Source organism: Paroedura picta, chromosome 9 (genome assembly GCF_049243985.1).
Source record: "Paroedura picta isolate Pp20150507F chromosome 9, Ppicta_v3.0, whole genome shotgun sequence".
In the NCBI taxonomy this organism is placed as follows: Eukaryota; Metazoa; Chordata; class Lepidosauria; order Squamata; family Gekkonidae; genus Paroedura; species Paroedura picta.
Window position 1 is genome coordinate 23,690,875 of NC_135377.1, and position 19,099 is coordinate 23,709,973.

At 41.4% G+C, this 19,099-nt stretch overlaps 1 protein-coding gene across 4 annotated transcripts in view; it reads left to right on the plus strand.

Annotated features, from left to right (window-relative positions):
* Positions 1-2,610: 2,610 nt before the first annotated feature.
* RUNX1T1 (RUNX1 partner transcriptional co-repressor 1) overlaps positions 2,611-19,099 on the plus strand; it is a 161,755-nt gene continuing 145,266 nt past the window's right edge. The window contains exon 1 of one of the 4 annotated variants that reach the window (XM_077351928.1): positions 2,611-3,487. Coding sequence is in view for 1 of the 4 variants with exons in the window: in XM_077351932.1 (XP_077208047.1) it covers positions 3,460-3,487 (28 nt within the window). In the remaining 3 variants the exon portion in view is untranslated. Of the gene's footprint in view, positions 3,488-12,059; positions 12,216-12,497; positions 12,516-19,099 lie in introns of those variants that run through there. The other 3 variants (XM_077351932.1, XM_077351935.1, XM_077351929.1) reach the window with 3 other exon arrangements.

Below are 19,099 nucleotides of genomic sequence, written 5' to 3' on the forward strand. Positions count from 1 at the left end.
TTGGCTGGTGACATCTCCACATTGTAATACAGAGAAGTTGTCAATATAACAAAGAATAATTTGTATTGATCTGGGCCACTTCCGTTAGCCTAGAAATTCTAATCATAAACTCAGCGGAGAGAGCAATTATGCTAGGACTGGTCAGTAGTAAAAGGAAACCAGGCCGACATAGAACACAGTGGTTAGAAACTTATCAAAATGGATGCTGGTCAGAGCATTATACAACTAAATGAAGCAGTGAACTGTCAAGAAAATGTGGTGATAGTTGAGCCACAGGATCACCAAGAGCTGGACTGAATGGCTAATATCATCATCAACTAATCAGTTAGTGAAATCATAGTTGAGTAACATGTACATTTGAATGTGATTTTGACTCCTGGTGATGTAGTCCCCTGGCTTGGATAGCCGAGGCTAGCTTCATCTTATCAGATCTTAGAAGCTAAGCAGATTTGGTCCTTGTTAGTATTTGGATGGAAGGAAAGTCCAGGGTGAGTACACGAGGGTGGGCAGTGAAAATCACCTCTGAACATCTCTTGACTTGAAAATCCTATGGGATTTATATACCAATTAAAGAACATTTGCTGTAAGCACTTGAGCCACAGCAGTACAATAGTCATCTTACATGCTCCCTACATCCCAGATCAGTTCTGGGGCATGACTATTGAGCTCAGTTTTCTTTGGATGGTAGATTATTGGAAACTTATGGTATGTATAAGCAGAGACCTGGGAGACAAACAGAAAGAAGCAGATCTACTAAGGTGTACCAGGTCCCCAAATAGAGGATAAGAATTTATAATTACTTCACTCTCAGCCAGCTGACAGATCTGTTTCCAGATTTCCACCTGTTGTTTCTCACAGACAAACTGAGAAGCCTCATCTCAGATCTCAAACCTGCAGCTGAATTGCCCAGTCAAAGGACCAGCCACTGTTAAAGGAACATTAATATTATTTGCCGTCCCAGGGTATGATACATATAGTAAGGCAAAAACACAGTAATAGATCTGCTTACAGTTATGTTATTATACTGTCACCATTTCTAAGTTGCAGATAGCTCCTTCTAGACTTCTTAAGAAGGGATCAAAAATATATAAGGTAATTAGTCATTAGTTATATACACAATAATTTACCCATCACCAGTGGCTTTCCCATCTAAAACCATTCTTTTTGATCACCATATTAGCAATAAGACATAGTTCACCCAACTATTGATCATGAAAAACAATACAAATGGGACATATGCAGGTAAGTTTACAAATTCTGTGTGCATAGGTGAGTAAATGCATATCCCATGACAGTTCCAAAGAAGGTACTATCCACCGAAAGATTAAAAGGCATTTTTGGAACAGTATTAATTAGTGCCTTCATTAAATGTGTCTCGAAGTATATAAAGCACATCTGTTTGGTATGGCAGAAGCACAGTGTGAGGATGAAGGAAACAGCTCAGCAATGGTCTATACATTGTATGAGCTGAAAAGCTGGGATTTATCATGGCCCGAAAAACATCAACAGCTTCTAAAAACACATACTTCTGTATGTAGGAATGGGAAGAGGAATGGGAAGGCGACTGTAAGCCGCTTTGAGCCTCCTTCGGGTAGGGAAAAGCGGCATATAAGAACCAACTCTTCTTCTTCTTCTTCTTCTGTATCTTACTTCTGTGTATGATTGGGACTTCTGTCCAAATAAGAGAGAATGCAGGGGGGCCAAAAATATCATCTTATGCCCAGATCACAAGGCATACATAACTTGTTTGCAAAAGTGCCCTGACCATAGGCACCTTTCCAAGACCCAATTCCAATTAAAAGCCTATTAACACGCTGCATTTTAAGAAGCAATGAAACAACTAATTAATTGCAACAGTTAATCAATTAAAGGCTTTCAGAGCCTGCTAGTAAATGGTCAGCAGCAGTTTGAAACACCTGCTTTGTTTGTAGTTTGGCATTGTTTAACTAGGTTAATTCCTGTTTGCTCAGGAGATGGCATACGCATTTCTGAATGAAGCCATGCTCTCTTCATGTAGCAAGTGTGAAATCGATGGAAGCTTGCCTCTCATCCCCCCCCCCCTACCATGGGGGAAAAAAATAACTTTTATGTTATTAAAGAAAGAATTCTTTTTTAAAGTGTAGTGGAGGGTTGTGTGTGTGTGTTTTTTTTTTTTTTTTAGAATCACAGAGTGTGTACGGAGGAGAGAATGATAATTGTTTTCTCTAAGGCTATTATTTAATGTGAAAGCAAATAGCAGCCTGAAAATCAGCTAACAGAAGGGGATTAGAGAGCAGATCTGAGAGTGGCTTGATTCCTAGCGTTGCTGTCTCTTCAGACAGTGACGAGATACAGGCAAAAAAAAAAAAAAAAAAAAGCCAGAAGCTCTCCAGATGGCCGGGGAAAGTGTTTGTCTTGGGTTACTGCAGGGCAGTCTGGACCCTTAAAGCAGGCGGACTCGGGAAAGGCTTCATTAGGGAGCAAGTTACATGTCCACTAAGTAAAAGAGAGAGAGAGAGAGAAAGAAAAAGAAAGAAAAAGCAGGCAGCCTGCCCAAGAGGGACCGGGCTTGACTATTGTTAACATATACTTGACCCCCTCCCTTTCCTCATGACACAGATGTCTCCTACCTCTATCACCTCCCACTGCTTTAAGACCTCCCCCCTGCACCTGGGTAGCTGAGCCAGGCCAGCTGCTTGCAGTATGCTGTTTGACTTTAGAGGTGGCTGCTAGCAAAGGGGGGCGGGGGGGAGAGAGAGGCGCGCACACGCACACAGACAGACAAACAAACAAACGGCGGAGTCTTTCTGCAGGGCGGATCTGCCCAGGCACTGCATGGAGCTCTCTCCCCGAGGCGGCCAGACACAAGGGGAGCCTGCAGATCTATGCATCGCCGCCTTCGCGAGGGGCAGGCAGGCGCAGCGCCGCTGACAGCCGCCGTCTCCGCCGCTTGGACTTCAGATCACATTTGTCTGCAACAGCCGCGACAATAAGCCACCGCGGAAGAGCCGGGCGTGGAAGCAGCGGCCGACTTGGGGGACTTTGATTTCTTTCCCACCCGCCCCTCTCCTTCTTCTCCTCCTTCTGCTTCTATGTCGCGTCCTCTTCCCTTCCGCCTTGGCACCGGCGCTCCGCAGCTCCCTCGCAGCGATCCCCCTTTTTAAAGCCGAGACGCGAAGGCGACGAAGCCCGACGCGGAGGCGCAAGAGCAGCAGGAGTTTTGCTTGTTGTTGTTGTTATTATTACTACTCTTCTTCTTCATCGTTTTGGGCGTGCTTTTCCCTTGTCCGCGCCGTTGGGACTGGCGGGCGCGCGTGTGAACGTGGATCCTCCGGCGTGGTGGGGGGGCCGGCCACGGAAGCGGAGCGGCGTCGCCTTCCCCTCTCCCTCTCGGGTTTCCCCGCCAGCCGGCCCAGGGCTGTCGGAGCTCCGCCAAGGAGGACGGGAACTTTTATTTGCAGCTTTGCAGCCCTGTGGCGAATGGTGGGCATCTCCGGTCCTTTCCAGTGTAAGTACCCGCCAGGCAGGCGGAGGAGAGCGCGCGTGGGGAAGGGGGAGCGGGGACTGCTGCGCCGCTGGACCCAGCCGGGAGCGGGACTGGGGGTGGGAGACGGGGGGAGATGAGGAGCCGCGACCCCCTGCTTCGCCCCCTCCCCTTGCCTGCGGTGTAGCTCGGCGGGCTGTTGGAAGGGCGCGAAGCCACTCGCCCCGCTTAGGGCTGAGCTGTGTGGCGGCGGCGGCTGCAGGGAATCGCGCGGAGGGCCACCTCCGCCTTGGCTCCCCAGTTTAAATGCCCCCTACCAATGCGGAACCGAAAGAGCGAAAGTTTTCTTGTAACAGAGCAATAAGCTCCGCCTCGATCTTGAATACAGGCTCCCAAGGTACGCGGCATGCCAAGTTATGCCTCGTCCGGGATGGCCGGCTGAGCGTCCGGTCCAAACGCTGGATTTATTTCGGATGCTGAGATCCAGCCCTCTTTTTCGGGATAGAATGGAAGAGGGTTTCTGAACATGTGCAGAGTGCTTTCCCATATCGTCCAGTAATGGCAGCTGCGGTTGACGGTGGGAGGGGGGAAAGAATTCCTAATTGGGGAAAGGGGTTTTTATTTTGGGACTGGTTAGAGATCTGGCATCTTTCTTAAATTATATCAGGTCTTTCTTTCTTTCTTTCTTTCTTTCTTTCTTTCTTTCTTTCTTTCTTTCTTTCTTTCTTTCTTTCTTTCTTTCTTTCTTTCTTTCTTTCTTTCTTTCTTTCTTTCTTTCTTTCTTTCTTTTTCTTTCTTTTTCTTTCTTTCTTTCTTTCTTCAGTGCCATATATTAGCACATGTGATCAGGACCTGACCTACTAAAAATAAAACTCCTCCAGCTATTCAGTTCTGAAATAATTGCTTTTAAATAAACTATCAAGTAAGAAAAAAGTGCATCGAACACCAAAAAGCTGTATCAATGCAAGTGTTAACAATGGATGACCATGATAAACATCTGTTTAGGTCTTGTACTATAGGTATGATTCAGGTAAGGGACTTCTCAGTTAATTGTAGTGTAGTCCTGGGTAATATAAAATGATGGAGAAATACTGGCTGATTTTTTTTCAAATCAGCCCCCAAATACACACACACGGACACACATCTTGTCTCTGGTCCCCATATTTGGTAGCACAATATTAATAATAAAAAGATCTAAACAACTCCCAGACTTTTTGATATATGATAATGATCATAACAGAATGTTCAAAACTCTAATTCAGATTTTAAACCAGAATTTTGACAGATTTACTTAATTTGGAAATAAGTGGAGTGTTGAAAACTTGAGCTAAGGAGTCACTGACAGGGATGTATCCCATGCTTAACATTAGTGTAGATTTCTAGGCACAGGAGATACCAAGCTGATCACTTACTAAGCATCTTTGCTGGTTTAAAGTGTCATTGAGTTGAATGGTATTTAAGTAATGCGACTGGTCAATGAGTCTTCTGTGCCACATCATTCCGGAATGAGATTATCACAGTTAGCAAGTTTTACTGTATTCTTTAGAGGTGAAAGTATAGAAGTTAATATTACAGCATGTACAATATTCATACAATTTTCAATATGAAGGCAACTGCTGCTTGTGTTACAGAAGACAATCATGGCAGATACAATTGCTGCTGTTTTAGCTTTTGGAAATATCAGAGCTGAATCCCCTACAGTTACAATACATTGTTTCCTATATACTAAATTCAAGGGAAGATTTTCTAAAAAGCGTTTTAATAGGGCCCACCTCCCTGATGAATGACTTCTGAGTCTTGGAATGCGGCACTAAGGTTTCGCTTCAGCAAAAATTCATGTACTTAATGTAACTCTGACCCTTTAACTTTTAACACTGCTTCCTCTAATTAATCTGTTCAGGCCCCAGACTTAAATGGCTGTCCACAGCTGCTGGAAATTGATTTCTCCCCTGATGGTGGTCTGAGTTGCTGATCAAATCAGAATTTTTCTTCAGCGCTGGACAAACTTTAATTTGTTCTGATCTACTACTTTAATTATACATATTGTAAAGATAGATCTTTTGGATAGTGACAGGACACTACACCAAACCAAAAATCTGCTTTGTCTTTTTGGAAATTTGGTCTCCTGGGTATTTATGTCAACGTTGTAGTGTTCTTCAGTTGAACATAAATGAGACTGAAAACCTCAATCAGTATGCTTTTTTTTCAATTTAGCAGTATGTAGAGAGCGATGTTGCTTCTAATAAGCTGATAATAATTGATTTGATTTTTATTATAGCTTATTGTTGAATTTCTAGAGCTCCTGGCTGTGGCTGATGGTATTGATCTCTAATGGTTGTGCCACAGTTGCTGGCATGACCTTTTAAAAGGAAACCTGAAAGTGTAATTCACATAATGTTGTGTTAATTTCCTAAGTAAAACCAGCCAAGATGATTTCCTGAAACTAGGCAGAGCCTTCCACTGGCTTTTGGACAGTGTTTATGGAAAACAAATGGTAGAAAAATATACAGCACATGAAAGCAATCTAAAAATGGCCCATTTATCACTGTGTATGGTAAAGAGCCTGTCATTAAAACAGTGACAGGGGCTGCGCCTCCTGATGCGAGATGCAGCTAGAAACTAGTGACAGCCAGACATCTATATTTAATTATTTCTGTGAAACTTTGCTGGTCGATGTATCAGATTTCATTGTATATTTTTACTGCTCTAGCACGTGATGAATCAGGTTGGTTGACTCTATCGCATCCCGCCCCCCACACGCTGCCTAAAAGGACATTGTAAGAAAAATATATACACGAGCAAAGAAATCCCATACCAGTGACTTAATGTAAAATCCTCCATTCACAGTCATGGGAAATTCTACTTTGTTTCCAAACTCTTGAGAAAGACTGAACAGACAAATGACATTCTGTTTGCAATGGAATGTAGGCAGTGGTGTTAGGTCCCTGAATGTAGCGACTGCTGCTCAAATCCACCCCCCCTCCCCCCAAAAAAGGATGTCGAGCTTTTCTGAAACATTTTAAGGAAAAACATTTTAATTTTTGTCTGTTCACGGGGATGTCAACCCAGAGATGGTGTTGCTCCACTAAACCACTATAGGCATGCCTTCCTCTGTGCTACTGTATACTTTACAGTATCTGTTTAGCACAATGTCATGTCTGTTTGTTGTCCATACCACGTTTTATGCTGAATGTAGTGTTTGTATTGAAGACGGAGGTGGGGGGGGGGAATGGCTCCACCTGGAGTGCTGGTCATTGGCCAGCAAGCTGAGGGCATTCTTCTCTGTCAACTCCTATTTCTCACTCTTCTGAAACGGAGTTCAGCTGACAGGCATTGAATGCAAAGCCTTCTTTACTAAAACTCTATGGAGGCTATACAGCTTTTCCTAGCTAGGCACTCTGAATAAAATTGGCATCTGTGTAGTATTTGCATTGGGAGGGGGGGGCCTGGGGGGCAGCTACAATTGGCATTTTCATATTTCAGAACTTATTGCCACAGCACGGCCTGTGACTGTTAAAATACAGAGCTAGTGGAAAGGGGGTGGTTATAGGTGTGGCTGGTGTCATGCTCGAATTTTTTAAAAAACAAATGTTTCCTAGACCCTTTTCCTTTTATTCTGTGAGAACTTAAAGTTGGCACTTCAAGATCAAAAGGCCTTATCAGCAGAAGTAAACCAGGGTTCTGCTTCTGGTTGGAGTTTATTTCTTATATATATTGGTCACAGTTGGATAAGGCCAAAACATTGTCCCTGTGCTGTCCAGTAGCTTTGTTTTAAAAAGTAGGTAGTTAGTTTAACAACCAACAAAAATTAGTATCAATAGTAAGATGTATATTACCCACCTCATGGGAGCAAAACAGCTTCTAGTATGAAATTTCTTTAACCTAAACTCAACATGTCTTTTAACATACTAAGAATCTGGAAAACCAAGTGTACAAATAAACTGGAACATGACTCATTATTTTGTATTTGTTAAATAGTGCTTTTGAAAACACTTTAAAACAACCCTGTTTTAAATCATAACTGGATTTACTGAGCTTATGAGACATTTGAACCAAATATAAGCAGCACTACAGAGCAGAACTGTTAACCGATACAAAATTAAACACGTGTGTATAAAAGCAAGTATGCGTCAGAAAGTGATTTTAATTTTACAGTGCTTAATCGGAAAGGCATTGACTTCCATCTTCATTACTTTTTCTTTTTCCTACAGCAGATATGAAAGTTCTCAAATGATGTTTAAAGAGCGGTGGACATTTTATTAAAGTAAACATTAGTTCACCATAATGGAGGTAATTGTGAGTGATAAGAACAGAGCAGGTTATCTCAATGTTGTTTAAACAGGAGGAGCTACCTTGCACCATTTCTAGAAGCCATCTGCACAAGAGGAGGGTCCACACACTCTCTGTCCACACTAATTATAGATTAGGGGGCAAAGAAATGAAATTTGAGTAGTCGTTCTGCTAATGAAATCCATAGTGATTTTATTGTAAATGAGTTTTGTGTACAGAGGGCAATGCTAATTTGGAAAGAAAAATAAACTGCTATATGGCTGTCATCCATCTATGGTTGTGCAGCAGGGTGAATGAAAAAGTAGTCTATGGAGAAAACAGAGTATTTTCACTATGGGCTTGAACAGTGGGTGCCTCCTCAATTTAGTGTCAAACCTAGCATTCATTTTGGCTGTGAATGTTAGTATTTTGGGGGAGGTTTAGTGTAATATGCTGGCATACAGAAGGTGAAGGAGATGGAGAAGATATATTTATAGATATATGTATATATTGAAATAAAAAAATAAATATTATACCTTCCTTCTAATATAGCAATTCTGATGTGTGTCTGCTAGCCTAAAGGAGTGAAAAATGTATTCCGCAATAAAAAGGTCACATGAATTTCTATCACATCTGTTTATAGTAATTATGAACATAATTACCATAAGAATTACAAGTGAAGTAATGACGAGCTGAGCAATGAGGTATTATGGCATAATGGTCATATGTCGGCATTCTCACATTATAACACACTAGAATTCACATATTCAATGCAAGAAAGGAAATGTTAGGTTTTGAAGCATTAAAACAGCTTTAAAAAACTCTCTGCCTGGGGCAGATGGACCTTCTTGCTTTATAAAGAGGTAACCCGTTATTAAGCGAGAATCAGTTGAAATTAAGATTTGTAGCCTCAAGCTTAGACTTTCAGACAGCTGTGATTATGAATGGTTCGTCTGTTACACATTTTTACTTTGACCATCATGTATCTATTGCCACACATTTCTTTCTTTTTTTCCTGTCATTGTTACAGGACACTTTCAAAGCACAGCAAATGGTTTATTCGAAGATGTCTACAAGAGAGAAATGATAGTATAGATCACAAAGATAAGAATAGGGAGTCTTGCATTTGTTACTGTTTGGAGAAGGCATCCAGTGCAAGATGGCCTGTAGACTGGGGCATGATCTGTAGGACTCTTGACCTGCACAGTGACTAGGAAAAGCTCAAGGAGCATCACTGTGTGATTTCTGTACTTGTCATTTATTTCAACAGGACAGGCACATAGTAAGCTTCTGGGGGATTTTGACCATTATTACAGTAAGACCACCCCTAAATTTCACAGAAGGTATTACTGGTTTAAGCACATTTGCTACTCTGGGATATACTCCCCATTTGAAAAAAGCTCAGTGCATATTTCCCCACTGCCTTTATAATGTAGGCTGATTTCTGTGTCAATATGACTGCACAACACATGGCCACTAGAAAAGGCGGTGCGGAGTGGGGAGGAGAGCAAAATAAAAACAGGATATGTACCAAATGAGATTTCAGTCTCCCTATTTAAGACGTGCTCTTAATCTACTGAAGACTTCTTGTTCCATTATTTTAGTCCTCGGCCTGTTGGCTAGAAGTGATGTCATATGAAATCACTATCATTTACTTTGAAGTAACTGTTGAGGATCAGCATATAAAGCCGTATTCTGAGTACACCTATGTGGAAGCAAGGATTTCAGTCCTGGGGTTTGCTGTGTTTTCAACAGAATTGAGAATTAAAACAGGCCTTGTGCTATATGTCCCAGTGATAACACGAGGTTTTCACATTATTGGATTAGTGGAGGATTTATGACACACTCGTCTTTATGTGGCATTTCATTACAGTAACACAATTTTCACACACATGCATCCTTCCTCTGGTAGTTTCTACTTTTGCTCTTATGCCCTGTGTCAAGACCCTTTTCATTTAATCTTTTGTGGAAAGGGTCCCTATTTGGACAAGCGACTTGGTAGGATTGTTGTAGAATCCTAATGCTCCTTCGTTTTGCTGTGTTGATCTACAAGCACCCTAAAGGAATTGTGTAATTTTAAGAAGCATATTGACATAATTACCACCAGCCCATGCAACAGTGCAAAAGTTGACTGTCTTTCTGTTAAGAATAAATATTACTAGAGTAGACAGAAGGTCGATTCTGTGCCCTATTGTGACCAACCAGATGCCCTTTAGAAGACTGCAACTGGCACGAACAATAGGGGAAAGGATTTTGCCTTTATACTTGGCATCTGATAACTAGAGATATACCATCTCTGAGCACAGAAGTTGCATCCAGGTCTCATGGCTATTAGTTGATAAATCTATCCTCCATGAATATATCTAACAATACAGTGGTTCTGTCATCTGATTTTGATGGATTCTTTTCCTGTTTATTCCCCGCAGATATATCCAACAACTCATATGTGGTCTAGATCTCCAAATTCCCTTTTTCTTATAGGAAATACCAACCATCAGTGAATAAGGAATAATTTACCTGGGAGCAGAAACCATTTAAAAAAGTGAAACTGGCTTCTGCTCTGGACATCAGTAGGCTCTTTCCTTTACTATTTCAGAACCTTATTGGATGTTTAAACAAACCCCCCCAACACCCCACACATATACATGTTCAAAGAATGAAAGTCTATATTAAACATCCCCTTATTTATGAGGTTGGAACAGGGAGATAATTATTCCATTGGTTTCTGCATATACTAAAAGAAATGTCTGGGGAAGGAGAACACTAATACCGTATGTTTGGGTGTGTAATCATTTATTGACAAACTGAAGGCTGTTAATTGATTCTGAGTAGGCTGCATTGTAAAACTCACTTTAACTAGGGTTTTCAGAAGGCCGGAGTTTTCTTCATCAGATTTAAGGAGGCAGCCTGTAGTGCTTAATGTGTTAAAAATGACACCTTTCCTTGTAGCAAGTGAAAAAAGCCCAATTGCCATTGTCCCAGTTGCACCTTTAGGCAGGTCTTGGGGTCCTCTAAATTAGGACAATTCAAAGGAGAGAGGTGATAGTAAAAGGCAAAAAAACTTGTTGTTACACAGATTGATTTTACACATTGTAAAGTTCTCCAATAAAGGACTCACTGTCTTTTTCCTTTCTTTACTTCTGCCTGTGTAATAGTAAATTGGTTGAGCTGCTCTATGCTGAGGCAGCGCGAGTAAAATCATGCCCACGGTATAGTACATTTTGCTTGCTCCTGCTGTGTGCATATTACCTGAGTAATATGCATTTTATCCAACAGTTTCTCAGCAAACTGATAGCATTTTTAAAGTTAGACACAAGGTTTAATTAGGGAGAGGAGATGTACTGGCAGTTTTCTGCAGAAGGCCTTCTAGCTAGTTTGGGACTATGAAGTTGCTCAGTGATAAGGGGAATGCACAGGACTGCTGTGCTACTGATTCTTGACACCACTCAAAATACAAGGTGGATCCTAGTACAAGTTAAGCCACCAACTTGGTGTAATGGTTAGGAGTGTGGGCCTCTAATCTGGCGGGCCGGGTTTGATTCCCCGCTCCTCCTCCACATGCAGCCTGCTGGGTGACCTTCGGGCTTGCCACAGCGCTGATAAAGCTGTTCTGACTAGGCAGTAACATCAAGGCTCTCTCACCCTCACCTCCCACACAGGGTGTCTGTTGTGGGGAGAGGAAAGGGTGGGAGATTGTAAGCCACTTTAAAACTCCTTCGGGTGGAGAAAAGCGGCATACAAGAACCAATTCTTCTTCAGTTTTTCAGTGTGGTCTTCAGCTAATATCCATGCATTGTCAGCTTCTCCCCAACAAACTGGGAACTACAGGAACTGGCAAGTTAGGTAATCACCTGTCCTTTTCTGCAACAACTTCCTCCATATGGTATAATTGGCGATCTTCAATTTGATTTATATATATATATATATATATATATGGAAGATGGAAGATGCTGTTGCAGAAAAGAACAGGGGACTACCTAACTTGCCAGTCCTGTAATTCCTTTCCAGTTTGTTGCGAGGAACTGACAATGCAAAGCTGTGTATGGCAGGAATTCCCATTTGATATCAATGGGGTTTACACTGAAGCAAATGTAGATTTGATGCCTGTTATTGGCACAGATTTTTGGATTATTATACCTACTACTAACACCAATCATGGCTTTATTTTTCTCTAACCTGCTATTTGCTTCTGTGCATATGTGTGTCAGAGTTGGGCTCCCCCTCCATGAAGAACAGACCCCTCCCCTTACCCAGTCATACGCAAGTGCCTTTCTCTCTTCTCCCCCCCCCCCCTATTTATTTTCCTGCCTCCATCTGGGCTATGCTGATATTGTAATCACCCTGATGCACATTGCCTGACCCCCCTCCCTCACACACAATGTGCCATCCTGACAAGACTCTTACTTCAGATAAGCTGCGATGTGTGTTTAATGAATACAAAGCTCCAGCTCTGCGTAGCTTCTCCTGTCTCCTCAACCAGAAGGTAATCTCCAAGCATTTGTGTGTGTGTGTATGTGGGTGTTGCTACTCTCTTTCTGTTTCTCACCCCCCCCCCCCCCCCGTCTAAATGATGCAAAAGTCGATAAGGGCTCAGAGAAGTGAAGATGTAACCTCTTATCTTGCTTCTCCTCTTTGCTGGTGGGGAATTTACATTTAAAGATTAGCTTCGAGTGAGAGAAAAGGGATCTGCCTTTTGTTGTGTGTGGTTCTGAGGCATCTAACCTCACCTGGCTTGGCCTTGCAATCTTCTATCAGCTCAGTTATTCAAACAGGACTTGCAAAGGTGAGATTAATCCCCCTCCCCCCCCCAAAGCCCCCTTATCTCTAATTGGGTTTAGTTTGGCAAGTCTGAATGGGTTTAGGATTTAAAATGAAAACACTCGATAAAACAGAGGAAGTGTGGTTTTTGTGGGAAACAATAGATTATTTATTGACTGGGTTTTAAGAAGATTAGATGGGGGAGAAAATGAACATCATAACAACTTGATTAGCTGTTTTATTAGGTGAGAATGGGTAAAAAAAACACAACCCGGCCTTTATTCAGAGAGAGTTACTGAATGTTTTCATTGATTTTTTTTTTCTGGACAGTTGAGAGGTTTGAACTTTTTCTTCCGCACTTCACCTTTATTGGAGTCTTTGCATGTGGATTAGACTGATGGTTTTGATGAAAAAGTCCTCACAACACAGCAGTGCAACTAAAGGCTTGATCTAGAAGCTGCATAATTGAAAATGAACTCTGGCTCTCAAAAGCTTATTTTGTTAGTCTTTAAGGTGCTTTTAGAACATTGTTGGTTTTGCTTAGAAGTAAATCCCACTGAACTCAATTGGACTTATTTCCTGGTAAATGTTCTTAGGATTGATGCATCAACAATTTCTGACTGAATGTTATGCCTGTATTGCATGTCTTTGGGGATTCTATTAAAAACAGACAATTTAAGAAATGCGGTGTTTTCACTGTTTTGAGGTGAAAGTTGCGGCTAGGTGTATAAAATAGATTTTTTAAATGAAAATTGAATGTAACATTTAGCCTTAAAAAAAAAATAACTGAGTGAAAAATTTGGTAGTATTTGAAAGAAAATCCAGTAGAGAATCATTTTAAAATGCATCCAGTAAAGCATTGTAGCGAAAAACTGCTTGATCCTTGACATCAAGAGTTCTCATCACAACTACTTGGATATACATTCTATAGAAATCAGTAGCGTATGAATGTTTTTAGACCCACGACTCACAGTATTAGCATATCCTTCCAGCTGCTTGGTTAGGTGTTCGCATACAGAAGCATTATCCAGCAGCTAATTAAAATGTATTTAAAGCTGGTGAGGAGGAGGGAACATGTCTCCATGTTGACAACAGACAATCGATAGGGAAAGACAATAGAGTCCTATTATTTTACTTTCATTGACCGAATATATTGACATTTCAGGTTTACAATTGCCTCAGTGAGCATGATAGATCACAAGTTCATAAACCAACAGGCTGGAGTGCCACATATATTACTGTATGTCAGCTCTGCCTTTAGGTTACCTTATCACTGAAGCAGAATAGTAACGAATGGCTGCAGATCATTTGGGAAAGTCTGTGGCTCTGTCAGATGCAGAGCTGAGCCACAGCAGGTCTTAGGAGCATTTTTAATTACACCTAGCATTATGGTTGCCTTTGCTACCTGCCAGACAGCACCTCTTCAGAGTTTATGGGCTAGGAAATGACAGGATAACAAATGTATAGTAAATGTGGGAGTAGCTGAAAAGTTTTGCATCAAGCATGCAAAATGTAAAGGAACCCAATGGGCATTTGTACACAGTTGCCCTGGTGCTTTGATGTCAGAGCATCTCCAAAATTCCACTGAATAATTACATTCTGAAGGAATTCAACATAGACTATGTAGGGCACTGCATCAGGTATGGGCACTGCATCAGTTTTTAATGCAAAGAGAAGGTTTGATGGTATAGAGAGGAGATAGTATAGAGATTTTTTCATCTAATCATGCCATTTAAGGTATTGTCTGGGTGTATTTATTGAAGCCTATTGACTGTGAAACACATACAGAGCTTCATTATGTAGAATTCTTTGAGATGCTCCATAAAATGGAATTGGCAGAACAATAAAACTCATCAGCGTTAGGCAAATATGGAGACAGAAATTAATTTAAAGTAGACAAAGAGCTAATATGAGAAGTCACTACTGGTTTAACTCATTTTTTTAAAAAAAGTTTAATGGTAATATAAAATGTATTCAGACGGTGACATAATGTAAAAGTTGTGGGCATGCTGAAGACTACTGATGACCCCATAAGTTGATAAGGATAAAACTAGTTCTCCTTATTATGTTCATGAAAATCTTAGGTTTCTGTTTGATCAGCAGGTGCTGTTGAGATGAAAGCCAAGTGTAAATTTTCAGAAGGCCAAAAATGTCAATTTAGAAAAGCAAAGTAATAAGAGAAAATGCAATCAGTTTTCCTGTTTTAAATTTGTGCACGGATTGAAGAGCTGTTTTGTTAAGCTGCTACATCTGCTCCAATATGAATATTGAACTACTTTCACTAAAAATAACACCCTATAATTTGCAAGCCATTGCAATCTTTTGTTAATGTGAGTGGGAAAAATCTGTTCTGAAAAATCTGTAGCTTAATGTGCAATTTCTTTTTGTTTATTGTCACTTTTATTTGTAGCAGGGAAATGGGGTTGTGCAGTTAGAATCTTATTGTGATGATGGACTAATAAAATGCATCTCATTATTATTATGCTGATATTTATCAAATTTTTAATTGGTGAGAACCTATATTTTAAAATTCTAGTTTTGAAATAATGTCTTTTTTGCTGAGAACTAATATTTTGTTCTTATTAATGTAACATTCATTTGGCATTATTATTCTGTTCACCTAAGACACTACCAGTTTATTTCTTATTATATACCAGCAAATCAAAATTTTTTAAGTAATCAAGGGTATTTTAGTTAATAGGGCTTTCAGTGCAACTTTCCCCCCATATTTAAATAAAATGATTAAATTATGCTTGAGTGCATTCATTAAAAATCCTCTTCAATAAGGCTGTTAATCAAGTTTTATGGAATGTGCAGGACGCAAATTGTGAAAAACAGGTGGAGATTGTCGGGAACTATGGAGTAGGAGTGATAAATTGTTAGAAATTTGCAAAAGTAGATTTTTAAAAAAAAACTCATAGAGGGGAAAAAATGATAATTGACCCAAAATATACGAAAAGGTATGTACAGGATGTAGAGGCAGATTTAATATATTTCTTAGTAACTGAAACACTTTCACAGAATCCATGTTTTAAAATGATTTTAAAAACATATTTTTTTCTGTTCCAGTACAGTGGCACTAGCAATTCTGGCTTCTGTTAAAGATAAAAGAACTGGGCTAAACAGAAGGTGACTAATATGGCATATAAATTATTGATTTCAATGCAATTATGTACAAGTCTGTGAGGGGTCTGAATGAAGTTCAAGGAGTCTGCACTGCATTTTTCAGCTAGGTATCTGGGACAGAGGCTTTTAAAATAAAAGCAGCCTTTTAAAGGAAGCCAATTCTTGAAAAAATTGCCTTTATGGTCAAGGCTCCACCTAGTGGAGTAAATCTGTTCCACCCGTAGTAACAATCGCATGGGGCCATTGTTTTTGCTCCTTGACTCTTGCAGTGTTATTTAAAAAAAGGGGAAAGATTGGTTCCAGCAGGCTTTTCCCAATCACATTGTAGAATAGGGAATATTAACCACCACCTGATAAAGTAGCTTCATAGCCTACACCAGCTGTATGAGAACCTATAGTTAGCTCCGTGGCTATAGGAGGCTTCAATATGTCTGCCTGGCTGGATGTTAATACGCAATTTGCATAAGTACCAGTCATTACCACCAACCAGTTTCCCTTTGTGATTCACTTTAACTGAAGAACTATAGCCCACATTTCTTGCCTGACTGATGATGACCGCACAGTCACCTCCGTAGGTGGTAGTTCAAATGTCATGTTTCAATTCGCTGGGTCAAAAGACTTCCCACAATGGACTGTCTGGCTGATGTTCTGTTTGCAGTGTCAAAGTCCCTCATTTCCCTGGGAGCCACAGGGATCCATCCAATGTGTTATCGTTTTATCACGACAAGTTAATGTGTACATGTTAGGGTTAAATCAAGGCTTAACATTCTGATATATAAACAGCTCGGCCATATCTTTCTTCTCATTGGCTCAAGCTCAGAAGTAATAAACCCACTAGAGCCGCCTTTAATAGGCTAAATGGGTGACGTTGTTTTCACAACAATTACAGATTAAAATCACAGAGCTTCTGCTAGATGAGAGAGTTCCTGAAGGCGGGAGGCTGTGGTATGTGTGCATGTGGCATAAGGGTTTCATGTATAATATCCTGGGTTACAGGATGTGAACAGTAGGGTTAGGAAACATCTTGGCCAGATGTGCAGGGAAGATGCCATTATGTGGAGAAGGTAGTACTGGTTTAGGCAGAACGTAGTATCAGCTGTCTAAGAAGTCAGTTCCTAAGAATACAGGACTGCTATGCAGATCTGCTTTGATGCCTAAGGGTAAAACAGAACGGAACTGTTGCCCCAGCGTAAGAAAATTAGAATGCCGAGGGAGAGCCAGGATACTTCTGCAAAGGAAATTTGGGAAGAGTGCTATAGTAGATTAAGAAAGCGTGCTCTTTGGGACTTCCAGGTAGGATTGTTTGTCAAAGTGATTATACTGCTCAGCTGCCAGAAACTTGATAGTGTTCCCAGACATTTATGGACAATGGCGCCAGGTTGCTGGTTTATTTTAAAAAAAACACACACACACACACCCCTGGTTTTGTAACTGAACTGCAGAAGGATATTATAAAAAAGTTAGGGTGTGCACCTAAAATCAGATTTGCCAGTGAGTTTCACAGAGTCAGGAATGGATCTCCCCTTACAATAGCAGACCAACTATCTCTGAGGAAATGCTGAACAAGGCCTGGTTTATGACTGAGTCATTAACTGACCTGATTCTTGGAAGCTCCTCTATGGAAGATCAGCTTTCATTCAGTGCTGGGACATCAACAAATTAAGCACATTTTCAACTTCCAATTACATGGCAGGTTCCCCCCCCCTTTCATTTCTATTGGTTTATGTCATATGTGGGCCTAACTTGAAAAATTGATTGGCTTACACTAGTACTTATAAGATATATACTACTTTCTGGTCACAATATATCTGTCCAAACAAATGCTGTTTTGTTGCTGTAGGAAAAGTCTGAGCCAGCTTGGTGTAGTGATTAAGAGTGGCGGCTTCTAAGCTGGTGAGCCTGTTTGATTCCCCACTCCTCTACATGCAGCCTGCTGGATGATCTTGGGCTCATCACAGTACTGATAGTGCTGCTCTCATAGAGCAGTAAAATCAAGGCTCTCTCAGCCCCACCTGCCTAACAGAGTGCCTGTTATGGGGAGATAAAGGGAAAGCCACTTTGAGACATCTTCTGGTAGACAAAAGCGGGGTATAAAACCAACCATTTCTCCTGTTCATGTCTCCCCAGAGCCTCTTAAAATAAGATCTGTTTCATGTGCATTGAGATTTAAAGAAAATGTATTAAGCTAGCAAATATGTGACAACTAGGGCCAAAGCCTATTGCACAGAGGAATACAATGGGCACTAAATTTGGGGGGTGGGAGTGGATGGCTGCTCCCTGCCCCCAGGACCTGGAAAGGCTGCAGTCTGGAGGCCCCAGAGAAAGGAACTCACCAGCAGGGGGAGCTCCCATGCAGCAGGGATCTGAGCCTCAGAGGGAAGTGGAATGAAGAGGGGTGGTCAGATGGACGGAAAGATTTTAGCTGGTTTTAATTATTTTAATTAACATTCCAACTGTGTTAAAGTTTTTATTCCCTGTGTAATTATGTATAAATAATTCCTTTTTTCATTTGAATGTTTTTACCCATTTTAGGTCATTTTAAGGAATGATGTTCCACATATATATTTCTGATAAGGCCTTGGAGGAGCGTGTTTCATGGCTTAAGTGCCACTCAGCGATTAACACCCACTCAGGGCTGCTGTCCCACCCCTGAGTGCCTCCTCCTACAACTGGCTTGCCTGTCTGTGCAGCGGCCAGCCAATCACCTTCCGTCCCCCACCCCTGACCACCCCCTCCTCCTTCCACTTCCCTCTGAGGTTTGGAGGCTGCACATCCCTACCCTGTGAGAGCTGCCCCTGCCTGTGAGTTCCCTAAAAGCTGCCTGCAGCCTTTCCAGGTCCTGGGGGGGGGGGAGGGAAGGCTGTCTGCAGAGTTCTTCTACTCCACCTTCCTAATATAGCACCCATTGTATTCCAGAATGCAATGGGCTTGGCTCCTAGTATAGTAATATAAACTAGGGAGATTTCTTTCTGGATCACTGGAAAATCACTGGAAAATCCACTTTGAGCCAAAGAAACCTGACTGAACTGGGGGGATTAGTCAGATGGGCTTTGGAAAACTTGCACATTTGGAGGAACGGTAAAGCATCAGTCACCACAGATTTTGAATCTAGAACTGCTCTTACTCTAAAACAGGTATTCCCAGCCAGGGGTCCATGGGGCCTCCAGAAGGGGGTCCTTGGGCTTTCCCCTCTTGCCTTTATGGATTTGGCCATAAGCTAGGGAACCAGTCACTTCCATTGCTTCAACCCCTCAAGCATGAATGCATTTTTTCATGGTTTCTGCACCTGTGAGAGGAAAAAGCCTCCATGCCTACTCCTTCCTTAAACCAGGTCCTGTCTCTTTCTCCCCCCACCCCCGGTCCTCCTCAAGCTTGCCACTTAACCAGGTGGGGATGTCACTTTTTGCTATATGTCACTTCCATGTGCATGGCAGGAAGGCCACTTCTGGAGATCATCAAAGACTGAAAAATTGTTTCAGGGGC